At 50.8% G+C, this 13,657-nt stretch overlaps 1 protein-coding gene across 3 annotated transcripts in view; it reads right to left on the bottom strand.

Annotated features, from left to right (window-relative positions):
• SH3RF1 (SH3 domain containing ring finger 1) overlaps nucleotides 1-13,588 on the bottom strand; it is a 159,577-nt gene extending 145,989 nt beyond the window's left edge. For 2 of the 3 annotated variants that reach the window (XM_027096534.1, XM_027096535.1), the window contains exons 1-2: nucleotides 13,473-13,588; nucleotides 11,648-12,122 (exon numbers count right to left, since the gene is read on the bottom strand). In XM_027096534.1, coding sequence (XP_026952335.1) covers nucleotides 11,648-12,040 — 393 coding nt within the window. In that variant the 5' untranslated portion in view covers nucleotides 12,041-12,122; nucleotides 13,473-13,588. Of the gene's footprint in view, nucleotides 1-11,647; nucleotides 12,123-12,454; nucleotides 12,838-13,472 lie in introns of those variants that run through there. The other variant, XM_027096533.1, reaches the window with a different exon arrangement.
• Nucleotides 13,589-13,657: the final 69 nt, after the last annotated feature.

Genomic DNA, 13,657 nt, shown 5'->3' with positions numbered 1-13,657 from the left:
ATAAATCGACTATACTTCAATAAAATTTAAAAAAAAATAAAGAAGGTGTTTGGTAAAGATCAACACCATCATGGCTAGCTAATTCCTATTAGATCCACTTCCTTTTCCTCTGTGTCAGAGTGACAATGTGTCGGGGGTGAGAGATAACAGATCACATATTTTAACTTTCATAAGACTTTTGATTCAATTCAGCAGAACATTCTTTCTAAAAAACTAGGAAACATTATTTCTAGACCACCATGGTGGGGGTGACGCAAACGTTGTGAGGGCCACCTTCCACAGAGGATCTGATGACAGTGAAGTTTCCCCAACCTCTGGTAACACTCATAGCTGTCTTAGATCATGGAGAATGAACACAATTCAGGGCACCAGAGGGATACGTGTGGTGAGGTCTTTCTCTGATGAAGACAAAAGGGTCGGTCCAGTGGACCTGGGGTTCTGGAATCTGAGCTGTCAAGCCCATCAAGATGTAGTTCCTGAAATGAACACCCACTACGTTTTCAACCGTAAAGGACAGAAAAGAGACACAAGACACAAGATTCCCGCTCTCAAGTAACGTACAACTTGGTACAGGAGACAAAGCTAAAAAAAATCATGAATTAGAGAACAAATACCAAATGAGAGCAGAGAATCCTCAAAGTAAATGGAATAAACAAGTTAAGTATGTGTTTAAGATCAAGGGTCCACATATGATAATTCTCTATTACAGAAACAGCATTTGGGATGGACAGGTTTCAGTTCCCATGGATGGTTACTGACTCCACCGTGAGGATTACAGAAACAAGAGGTGGTTTAATTAGGAAGGTACTCAAAACTAAGGGCTCAAATAAGAGATGGGAGAAAACCGAACTTTCAGGAAGAGAAAATCTGAGGGTCCAGGCGAAGCATGAATCAGCAACGCAGTGAGTTATTTTTAAAGATATACAAGGAGCACTGCACTCAGGAGGGTCACGTGATAGTCCTTCCACAGCGCGAGGCTCTATTCTACCCAGAACTTCTGGACCAGGCTCAGGGCTCCTCTGGACCGGAACCCAAGCACGAGCAGAAGCTGGCGGGCATCCAAAGCAGAGCGACTAAAACGATCAAAACATTAGGAAACAGGTCCTAAGAGGACACGTAAAGGAAGTGCAGTATTTAGGCCAGATAAGGGATGGTTAGGAGCACTTCTTTCCCATTAGGGACGGGACGAGAGGAATGGGATTAAACTGCAACGACAGGGATTTGTATTTGATACAAAAAAAAAAAAAAAAAAAAAGAACTTCCTGGCTATGAAGAGTGTGCGTTGTCAACAAGGTTTGAAATGTCCTTCTCCAGAGACTTTAAAATACAGTACATGATCTTCATAAAATGTTCACTCAGTGTCCTTTCTTACCCTACAAAGGCAGGAAGTGAATATTTTAACTATAAATAGAAGCTCCATTTAAAAAAAAAAAAAAATCCAGACTTATTAAAAGTGGAAGCACTGCAAGGCTCTTCACTGTTGCTGCATTTTCAAAATTCATCAGAAAGTTACCAGCTACACAAATGTACTTATTTAGCCAGAGATGGGTCTAGTCACATAAACAAGTGATCAGCTGCTCTAGGTAGGAGATATAAAAAGAACCAAAACATGGACAAATTAACCACAGTGTCTATCTAAAAACATCACGGGGGTGCTCTGGAAGGAGGGGAGGGCAAGGGTGAGAGGGGTAAACAAAAATCGGCCGCAAGGAATAAAACACACATTCTACATCCAGCATCCATTAGAGGACCCTTGTGAGGCCATTGTAATCTTTCCTAACACCAGTTTTTAAAAATTAGAACCAAACTACAAAGCACACCTAGTCTTTCTTACAGAAGTCTTAGGAATCTAAGACTTTTCAAAACCATGCCAAAGAACAAAGTCAAAAGATAAGTATTTTAAATTATTTCAGCTATTATTTTCCCCACATCATCAAAAAGAGAGATAGGGAGGGACGGAGAGGAAACAGTCACGGCTGGCCAGCACACAAGGAATTCCACGGCCGCTGGGGCCACAGAAGCAGGAGGAGAGACATGAGGGCCCCAGCTCCTTTCACAGCCCAGGCCCAGGGTCACACCCAGCCAGTGGCAGAACCTGGACGAAACCAGATTTGGCATCACTCGCGGTCACTAACTCATGAACAGCTTGTGCACCTGAAGTTTAAGCTGCCTGTTTAAAAGAGAACAAAATGCCTGATGACGTGCACATTACAAATGTCGGTTGATTAAATCACCAGACTCCACCAGCATGCACGCGCGCGTGCACACGCACACGCGCACACAAGGTTGACTGCACCACGTAACTGACAGAGGGCACTCCAAGCTCTCACTTCTGGAAAGAGGACCGGCATGTGAGCGTCCCAGGGCCCAGGCACTGGAGGGCGGACCCTCACGGCTCCACGAATGACGTTGGGCTAAGGAAGGTGCAGAGCCTCGCAGGTAGCAAGGAGCAGAGGGAAGTCTGCCTGGTGCCAAACCCCCTGCCTGTCCTGCCCCATGGCCTGCTCTCCAGCGCTCAGAAAGGAGCGTTCGTTCAGAGGAAGACTCAGCTCCTGCGTCCCCCACGACCCGTCTGAAGGAGCCTCTGTTTTCTGGGACATCTCCCCACCCCGGATGAAGCCCCCGCTGCCCCAGACGGTCCCCGATGCCTCCCGTGGACTCTGCAAACTATCAACAGCATCCCTCCCCACTCCCACCCCATGTGTCCCTGTGTGCAGGATCCAGTCCACAGTCACTGCCCTCCTCTTCCCAGGCTTGTGCGACCCCAGAGAAGCTCAGCTGCTTCCCACCCGCATTCAGCAAAAATACGCCGCCCGCCAGCTCCCGGTCAGAGTGGGACAGCACGGCGGGGAGATGGGCTCAGGCCCCTCGAAAGGGCAGCATCCCTGGACATGGGGACACCCTGTCCCCAGCTGTAGGGGGCCTCAGGCAGCGGGATGACACTGCGGGCGGAACAGGGGGAGGTCGTTCCGCCCAGGAGGCCCAGCGAGCAAACCAGCCCCAAGTCGGGCTCTTAGCTGCCCCCACCTTCCTGCTGAAAGCCTGGCCGACCCTACCGTCCGTCTGAAGGTCCCTGTGGCAGGCAGGGCCTCCAGGGGACACCGAGGAGATGCCAGTGTCCCGGGGTGACTCAGAGGCACATTGCAGGTCACCGCACCCAGACGATACCCAGACACCAGCCTCAGTCTGTCCTAAAAGCTCACGGCCGGAGCTGGCCCTGGCTTGGGCGATCGTGCCAGAATTTCCAGGGCCGCACAGGAACTCAGATACAGAAATCCCTCGTTTTAGAGAAGGGGAAACGCCTGCCTATGGAACAGAAATCATTGGCTGCAAGTCACCAGGCCAGGACTAACACGAAGGCTCCATCGCTTCACCACCACGCAAGTGGTCCTCAAGTCACACTTCCTACATCCTCGCACCTCGGTCAGCGAGACCAGAGCTTTCGGTGCCACAGCTGGTCTTTCTTGGGCAAATATTTCACACCGTCACCTAAGGACGACCTTCAACCAACACTTCGGTTTCAACAAAATCACTACCTTTGTATGACAAGAGTTTGGGGTTTCCGTATCTTCTAATATTATGGACTTGTCATAAAAATAAGTAGAAAACAGAAAAATGAAAATGCTAATGGTATTACATACTATGAAATACGTAATACGGAATGAAAGTAATTAGACTGACCAAAAGTGGTAACGTATTTAGCCTGAAAGACTTAAGCACTTCAATTGTGCTCAGCTGCGGGGGAGAAAAGGTTAAAAACATAGGAAATGCCGGAAATAATATATCAAAGAGTGTGTTTAAAAGACAAACTCAACCATGGGAGAAAAAAACTGAGACGTCCGCTAACTAAATGTCCCTTCAAATGAGCTGACAAATAAAAATGTAAGCTCTGAGGTTTCATTTATTACATACGTTGTTTAATCCATGTGTTTAACGTGTTAAAGAACTTTTTAAAAGTTCTTTAAAGATATATGTTTAAAAACCAAGCAGTTATATAATGAAGAGTGTTAGAAGATTTCTTAGCTCTACAGGAATTTAATCCCCTCGTAAGAAATCTAATGTTCATCCTTGGTGTCCAAACACCCTTCCAGGAAACTTACACCGATGCCAGGGCTGCTGGTACCCACACTGAGGCTCTGCTCCGTCGCTGCTGGATTATTTGTGGGGAAGGAGGGGGGTCCTTCACATGAATTACACCCAGGGATGGAGTCCCTACAGCAAACCCGCATTTCATCCTGGGCAGTTCTCACTACATTTTAAAATAATGAAAATTCACCCCTGTTCATTCATTGCTGAATTATAAACAGTGAACACAGAGTGTTTCGAAAGGATTTCTGTCCTTGCAAAAAATACTTGGAGGAATTTTTACTTCCTTAGGCTAAGAGAAGAAAGTTCAAACTTGGCAGGCCTTGCCTTTCTGCGCTATGTTTACTGCAACGTAATTCACTTGCACAGCCTGCTTACTGCTACCTTCTTCCACGTTCCACAAGACAAATCATCTACTCCTTAACTGCTACCGCCAACCACATGGACTGGCACCTCCATCCCCTTCCCCACTACCAGGAGGAGCCCACTCACAGGCCGTCCTTGATGCAGCTGTGTCTGCAGCTGCATGTCTGCCAGTCTTCAAGAGGCCAGCACTCCATCCTCCGGACAGGGCACAGGCTCGGCCAAGGGCAAACATGGCGGGGCCGCGCACAGGGTGCTTGGAGCTCACGGGTTCTCTCTTTAGCATCACTGCTCTCAGAAGTCTCGAAGGTTAGAAAAAAATGAGGAGATATACGCAGTCTTTATGACAAAAGCTCGGGAGGATGAAGCCTGAGTTCCACAGTGAGGGTGCCTCAGCAGCAAGGCTGCTTCGAGGGTAAGGTGTGCACCCCAGGACACTGTGCTGCTGCGCAGAGCCCGCCTGACCCACGCCCGAGTGGCACCCGAGTCCTCGCCATCCTGGGCGCGGCGTGCAGTGGCTCCACCAGGGGCGCACGGGACCCCCAATACCGTGCACCCCGCGCCCGCCCGGCTGTGGGGGGAGATGGGGACGCAGACACACGGGCAGAAGGCCCTGTGAAGAGGAGACAGGGACAGGAGGGGTGCGTCCACAAGCCGAGGACAGCGGGGTGTGCCGGGAGCCCCCAGAAGCCAGCGGAGGCCACAGCTCTGCCGACACCTGGATTTCAGACTCTGGCCCCAGAACTTCTGTTGTTCTCAACCACCGGCCGGGGGCGCTTCGTTACAGCGACCACAGGAAACTAATACACGTTCAACAAACCTCTCCTGAGTGTGTCCTATGGGCCAGGCACCACTAAGTTCTTAAGAGTCACGGGTGAACCAAACTCAGCAATCCTGGCCCCGGGCCCCGCATGGAGCCTCGGGCCCTCCAGTTCTGCGTTCCTGTGAAGAAACGGAGCCCAAGGCTTCCCTGGTGGCACAGTGGTTGAGAGTCCACCTGCCGATGCAGGCGACACGGGTTCGTGCCCCGGTCTGGGAGGATCCCACATGCCGCGGAGCGGCTGGGCCCGTGAGCCATGGCCGCTGAGCCTGCGCGTCCGGAGCCTGTGCTCCGCAACGGGAGAGGACACAACAGTGAGAGGCCCGCGTGGCGTGGGTGGGGGTGGGAAACGGAGCCCAGAGCAGCCGAGCAGCGGCCAACACAACCCGGACCTCCACACCTCCCAGCGTGCCAGCCACACCGGGGAAGGGCTGGGCCCACCTACTTCCATGGCATGGGGGCCGCCTGCCCCTTTTTATCAGAACAAAACAGGCACCAGGGACGGTGGCTGTAACTAGCCCCGCTAGTTACACTGAGGAAAGCTTCCAGGGCCGCAGCAGCGCGAGGACGAGGGGGACACGGTTAAGGGGGCGAAGCAGGGAGCAGACAGGCCTGGGGTGGTGGCCGGCTCCATGCTGACAGCGGGGGGTCTTGCACGAGTTTCTAGGCCTTTCCAGCTACCCTTCCCTCATCCATAAAACGAGGATCCCTTCCTGACCAGCAACGAGAGCAGACGGGAAGCTCTGAGAGAGACGCCATTTCAGAGAAAACCTCAAATTGCAGAATAGCACGTATAACACGATCCTATTTCTATTCAGTTTTTTCCTGGGGGGGGGGGAACACACAAAAAAACCTCTGCACAGTGCTCACCTCTGGAGATTAGGGACAGACAGATTAGAAGCCTTGATTTTCCCCTTTACATCCTTCTCTACCACAGATTTCTTACTCTGAGCACATATTACCTTTAATTTTTTTAATGGAGAGAAAAACAGTATACACTCATTTAAAAAGCATGGAGCATGATAATTCAGTGAGTTGTACACTCACGATTCGTGCACTCTTCCGTAGGTATAGTATACCTCAATAAACAGGTGTTTTCTTTTTAACGAGGTAGGTGGATGTGCTGAGCCATGACAAGATTTCCCAGATATATTCTAGTCATCAGATATGCAGAGTACGGAATCCCACTTATGTCAGGAATCAAAACAACCAGATGCATACACATATAAACACATGAGAAGAGACACAGAAGGACACACATTATACTTCCAAAGTGGCGAACGTTTTTACAGCCAGAATGTTTTTAGGAACTCATTTTGCAATTTACATTTTGAACATTTTTTAAATAACAATACTCCTTAGCTGCGGAGGGTTGTCTGAGATTTACACGGTAACAGTCACAAGATACAAATGTGATACAAAGAAAACTCATTCAGCATTTTCCTGTTGTACACAGGCTCCCTGCCCATCCCAGCCCTGAGCCTCCATGCAGGCCTGACTCAGGAACAAGGGAGCGGTCAGGGTTGAGGTGGACAGGAGGACTGAGCAGGGGTCAAGGATGACACGATGAATAAATAAGAAGAGGTCAAGAATGTCTGCAACACAGTGTTTGGCAAAAACAAACACCTTTTTCTATTTAGACTCGGCCACCGGGAAACATCAAAACCTCTCCCTCGGTCCAAACCACTACCTGGAAGTCTTGCTTCCTGGGTCCAGGAGGGATGGTCCCCGCTGTGCCCTGACAGCCACCCCTGGCCAGGGGAAGCGGGTCCTGCCCACTCTCGCCCGCCTCCTCCACGACCCTCATCACAGGCCCGATCCTGTATCTCACCGCACAGTTCGGGGCCTCACCACCTGCTGCCTTGCTTGCTGTTTCTTGCGTGCTGTTTCTTGCGTGCTCGCCCACTCTCCCCGACGCGCACGCTCGACCGCGGCCCCGCCCCACGGCGTTAGCCCCTCCCCCTCCCCCCATTCCCCGCCCTCCTCCGGCTCCTGGACCCCGCCAGTCCAGCCGGCCAGGCTCCACCAGTGGGGCTGGCAGGGGCTGAAGGTCCACTCGAGGAGACTCAGCACCCAAGGGCGCAGAGGCCTGACCCCGCCCTCCCACAGGCCTGTAGGCCCTGCCCTGCCAGCGCGCAGGGGACCAAGGGGACCGAGGCCACGCGGGGCTGACCCGCAGGAGCCCATCCACGGGCGGCACTGGGGCTGCACAGGCCGGCCAACTGAACAACAGGCGTTTATCTCATCATTCTGGAGGCTGCGCGCCTGAGACCGAGGTGTCGACGGGTCTGGCTACCCCCGAGGCCTCTCTCCTCGGCGTGCAGAGGGCTGGCCGTGTCCCCTCTACCCGGCTCTGCGTCCTGATCTCCTCTTAGGAGGACGCCAGACTGTGGATTAGGACGCACCCGCGTAAGCTGCCTTCACCTTAAGCACCTCTTCGAAGGTGCCACTCCTGAGCGCAGCCTCACACTGAAGACCTGGGGGCCAGGACTTCAACCTATGAGCCTGGGGGGACACATTTCAGCCCCTAACAGTCAGCTGCAGGGAGAGAGGGCGCTGGCACTATGGAGAAATGAAAGCAGCAGGGAGGAAAGCTCCCCTGTGCCCCTCTTCTCTCCCGGTCCCCCAGGCCTCTGAGGCACGCTCCAGGCATGTCCTGAGCCCGATGGCCATCTCGGTCCCAAGGACCCTTCCTTCCGGCCCCAAGGGCAGGGCACTGACCAGTATGGCCACGCGGTCCTGGGTGGCTCCCGACCCAGCACTGCACCAGAGGCCTCCTCTTAGGTCACGAGCCCCTCCCTCGCTTTGTTCTCTCACTGTCCTTGTTTCTTCCTGGGAGCTCTGCCGCATCCGGCCGTAGGTCAGGACCTCTGGAATACTCTGCCCCTTCCCCCGCCAACCCCTCTCAACTAATTAATACCATTTCACCCTTAAGACCTCAGTTCAAATGCCTCGGCCTGAAGCAGCCTTTGAAGACACACAGACAGACACACACGCACTAAACCAGGCCCTCGCCTATCATCTCCCCAGCTCCCAGCCTAACACTTAGCACCTGTAATGACCTACCTGTACTGTTATCATGCTATTACAGGTGTGTCTCTCCCACCAGACACACAGGTTCATAAGCAGAATCTGCGTCTGGTTTGCCCAGCACTATCTATCCAGCAGCTAGGGCAGTGCCTGGTACCTAGTAAGTGCTTGATAAATATTTGCTAGATAAAGGAAAGAATACAAGGGCAAGGCAGTGTAAATCAGGGGTCATGTGATCAGTGTTTGCTGAATATGCTCGCTGAGGGAGCGGCAGTGTGAAATCATTAAGTATCAGCACCTAGACAGACAGATACACGCACAGGTATCAGACCTGGAACCAGTGGAGCCACAGCTAGAAAGCAGAAATTTATTCCATTAGGTCACAATTCTATAGGGATTAATCAAACATGTCCACATCGAACTCTGTACATACTTATATATATAAAATCCACCTTCTGCAGGTATTTTTCAGCCCATGGAAGCAAGTATCTGCAGCCACCCGCTCCCTGCACCTCGTCCCACTGGTCCACTTTGGCGCCAAACCAGCAGGGATTCTTTACTTGGCGTAAAGAGCTGGTGGTTTCCAGTGGTGACGCCGACCCAACACTCTTCCATTTCTTCCTTCCTATGAGGCAGGAAACACTAAAATTCTGGGAACAAGATGTGTGTCACACGTTGGAAATGTTCGTATCTGCTGATAACACCCAGTCTCCCTGAGGTACACGCATGAGGAAGCCACATGGCCACGATCTAACGGAACGCGGAACATAACCAATAACCAAACAGCACATCCCACGTGGTATCAGCACTGGCTTCCACCACACGTGGGAACAGGCTCTCACACCCCCGGGTCGAGTCAGAAGAGCTGAGGATCTAGGATTTATGATGTCATTCACCCAGGGGACACTTCAGGGGCTGGCTGACAACTCCATGGGTCTCACTTTTAAAAGAAGCATTTTCTAGTTTGGGATTCGCAGATGCAAACTATTACATATAGAATGGATAAACAACAAGGTCCTACTGTAGAGCACAGGGAACTAATTCAATATCCTGGGATAAACCATAATGGAAAAGAATCTGAAAAAGCATGTGTGTATATATATATGTATGTATAACTGAATCACTTTGCTGTACACCTGAAACTAACACAACATTGTAAATCAACCATACTTCGATAAAATAAATTTTAAAAATAAAATAAAGTAAAAACTAAGAGGAGCGTTTTCTGAAATGTATATATCTTTCAGGTCCTTGGGCTGTTTGTGTAGCCCTGGTTGTTTTGAATATTTCAAAGTAGAAGGTACCAGTAATTGCTAATGAGAAATTATTTTAGACTTGGGGGGAAAAGAAGTGCTTTTGACAAGAATTACAGCACCTGCATCAACCCACATTACTAAATAATTGTGTCTGTTCGTTGTCTTGTCCTCCACTCTCTGTGCCCCCCGCCCCCCCAAAGTAACAGACATGATCATCTCCTGCTTTTACTGGCCTCAACCACTTTATCCAAATTATAAGGCTCAAGCTCAACTGAGCTTCTTGGCAAGTAATTTTTCTCATGCCAAAGAAGAAACATAAAGTAAATCAGGAAAATCATATCAGCCAGAAAAATAATACTGACATCATCAAAATCATAGAATAATGTACCTAAGAAATGTGAAGCTCAACCTTGGGAGATTAGCAGTTCAAATAAATGAACATTCCAACATCACACTGTCAGTTTCCACATCAGAAAGAAAACTTAAAATCCAAAGGACACTGAGCTGAATGCTTGAGCCCTCTTCTTAAATTCCTTTTTATCAGTAATCAAACATTCACCACATTCCTCACAACAGGTAAGGCAACGTGTCAACAACTGAGACACTTCTATTCACAGCCAGAAGCTGGGCCTCTCCAGTCTAATTAACAAGGAAACAAAATCCCTCCAAGGAAGCAAATCTACCCCCTAATTAAGCGAAGCAGACCTAGGTCGGGTGTCTCAGAAACGATGGTTCTGAGATTGAAATATTCATGAGGCCACAGATACTAATCGTGTAAACTCCATTAAAAGAAGGCAATCTAAGAAAACGCTGTAAGCAGACCAATTTCAAAACTAGGGGGCTTCAAATAAGCAAAGAAAACCTCCAGAACCCAAAGTTCTCACTAACTTTAAAAAAAAAAAATTAAATATGACCCAAAAGAAACCTGAGAGCCTGGGGATAAAACTGTTTTCCAGCAATTAAAACACTTTGCGTACTCTGCATCTAGTGATGTAAATACATCATTTGTAAAAGATAAACTTGAGAAGAAAGGAAAGGAATGGTTAGAAGGTAGTCATTCCCTACAGCTCCCAGAGGGCCACATCTGTGAATTTACACTGGTTAATGCCATCCCAAAGGGTTATTCCTACCTCACATGAAAAAAGTCAGTTTTGAGTGTTTACAACGAATATTTGAAAAAAGAATTCTCATCCAGATTAACTGTTCTTTAAAAATGGATTCTCTCAGTTTGGCCAATTATCAAGATTGTTTCTTCCGACAAAATTGAAACTGCTTTAATTATCGAATGTCCACAACTACTTTTCAGGTTTACAAAAATGAGAAAAGCATGCCTTCACGGGGTGCCATCACCGGCAACATAATTTACATTTCTTCAAAATACCTTACCTTCTAGAAATTTCAGTCGTGGTAACTGCCCAGATATTTAGCCTCACTTCAAATTATTTCAGCCCAAACCCAAAACCCAAGAAAAATCTTTCTGATGGAAACATTTCGTTTCACTCCCTATAAAACCCAACATAAAGCTACATCCTCTGCTGTCTTAGCATGGCTCTCAATGACGTTTTGTTGCTACAGCAACAAAACTCTGCTACCTGTGGCCATGATTTGTTAAGAACTCCTCCAACCAGAAAATTCTGTGCTGTGCATTCATAAAACCAACAGAATGGCTCCAAGCCACTTAAAAATTAAAGCTTGATGTCCTACTTGTGATCTACCCACACACATATTTATAACATGTCTACATACACGCGCACATACATACATACTTGTGGCTCTCCCAACGCCATCGAAAAGGTAAAACCGCACCAAATTTCCATTTTAAACTCGGCATAAAAAACTTCTGTATTTTAGATTTCATTGAATAATTGCTACTGTTTCCCAAGATTTATCTTAAAACGTAATAGAGGCCCACCATCTGGGAGAGAATTTTAAAAACAAGAAAAATTATTTATATCCAATCTCATTCCTCCTATCTGTTCCAGTAACGTGACTCCTTTAGCCATGAGCTGATTTAGAAAACATCCAAAGACTAAACAACACACACCGGCCATCAGTACCGTCACCCACCGCACCGCCTCTTCAGGCTACTCACCCTCACCGGGGGGCTCCAGGCTTGCGCCCGAGGCTGCTGTCCACCCTGGGGGCAAGGTGGATCTTTCGAGCTACAATTGGCCACAGCGCTGCTCTGAGCCCTCGAGGCGTTGGTGCAGTTGGTGCCACTGCCCCCCGCAGGGCCGGGTTTCCAAGGCCTCTGCTTGATGCCATCCAGCAGTCTGACCAGCAGGATGTTGCTTGGAAGCTGCTCCACGCCCGCGCCAACCAGAGTCCGGCACTCGGGGCATCTGAGTTCGTTGCGGGAACCGACGATGCCCAGCAGACACCGTTTGCAGAACGTGTGCTGACAAGGCAGGACCCTGGCAGAGACGTCGAGCCGCTCCAGACACACGGGACACTCCAGAAGGTCCAGAAGGGCCGACTCATCCATCTTCCTCTAGTTCACCGAGGGAGACGCTCCACGCGACGCGACCCTGAGAGTGGCTCATGTAACATCCATGTCAGACGCTGCTCTGGGGGCACCGGGGCAGAGGAAGAAAAGACAGAAAAGTGTGATCGTCTGGGGGAAAGGTGCAGAGGAGAGCCAGGAACCAAAAAGCACACAAAAGTACTGCCTCTGAAGAGCGTAGCCTTGCTCTGGAACATGGGGCCTGAACTCCAGCGTCGAAATAGGCTTTCTAAGCAATTCAGAATGAGTCCGTAAAGGTATCTAGTTCAGCGTGCAGAAAGAGCTACCAAGTACTATTCAGGACTCTTGCCATAAATAGGATTTATGAAACGTCATAAGAACATAATTTCTTCGGCTCTCAAAGTGAAATCTGCTGCCTTAGTAAACTCAACTCACCTGAGAAGGTGAAAGTGGCAAATGAACGTTTCCTCCACCTGAAATCCCTTTTCAATCCCAAGTTCCCAGTATTTAAGCCACTCTGGTGGTTAAGAAACCGCACCTCATGTGATTTCTGTGGCACATGGTCCCAATATTAAATACATATGTTTCTTCGCTGCTCTTAAAAATAGAACTGTTTAATCCTGCCCAACCAAAACGAGACGAAGGTTCACAATTCTAAACAACACACTAAAGACGGTCCTGAAAGCAGCTCAAATGTAACAGCACCCATCAGGGCAGCGGTTGCCAAACTCAGAAACGATTTCTGAACGGCCTGTGTTAATCCCATTCAGAAAATCTGGCAAAATTATCACCCAAAGAATTTGAGAATGGAATGCTGGACTGAGAACCGAGGGCTTAATATGAAAATGGGGCCATTCAGGAAAAGAGCGTTCAAACCAGAGCCTGCACCGCTCTCCCCTACCCCCAGTTCAGTGCGGACGTGTCCAGGGGAACCGGGTGGCGTTGTGGAGGTCGGCAGGAACTGCTGCCCCTGACGGCGGGGCGGGGTCAGACCGCCCCTCTGCTCGCCGCAGGTACTGCGGGCCCGCGTGGACGCCGGTCCAGGTGCATGGCCGTCGGTGTAGACGCGCCCGCAGCCAGGGGCGGGGGCCGCCCGCGCAGACACGCCGGGGCTGGTGCCGGGAGCCGCCCGCGCAGACACCCCGGGGCTGGTGCCGGGAGCCGCCCGCGTAGACGCTCGCCGGGGCTGGTGCAGGGGGCCGTCCGCCTAGACCCCGGGCCAGGGCCGGCAGGGCCGGGTGGGTCCCCCCGCCGCCTGGCCGCCGCCCCGCGCCCACGGGAAGTTTCGGGAGCTCAGGACCGCCCGCAGCCAGCGTCGCCAGGTCCTCCCGCCGCGCGACCGGGCGCGCGCCGCCGCCGCAGTCACCCGGGCCGGGCCGGGCCGCCCAGCTCCGCTCTAACCCGGCCCCGGGGGGCGGGGGCCCGGGGACTCGGGGCCGGGGGCAGGTCCTACCTCCGCGCGGCGCCCTCTTTGTCCGCACGCCCCGCGCTCTCCCGCTCACCGGCCTCAGACGCCGCGGCCGCACCGAGCTCCGCTCGCTGCCTGCGCGCTCCCGCCGCCGCCTGCCGGGCCCGAGGGAGGAGGAGGGGAGGGGCGAGGAGGGAGGGGCAAGGAGGGAGGGGGAGGGAGGGGATGGG

Source organism: Aethalodelphis obliquidens, unplaced genomic scaffold, assembly GCF_003676395.1.
Source record: "Aethalodelphis obliquidens isolate GAN/ISIS:26980383/991018 unplaced genomic scaffold, ASM367639v1 scaffold103, whole genome shotgun sequence".
NCBI lineage: Eukaryota > Metazoa > Chordata > Mammalia > Artiodactyla > Delphinidae > Aethalodelphis > Aethalodelphis obliquidens.
This window is presented reverse-complemented; position numbering and strand designations above follow the sequence as displayed.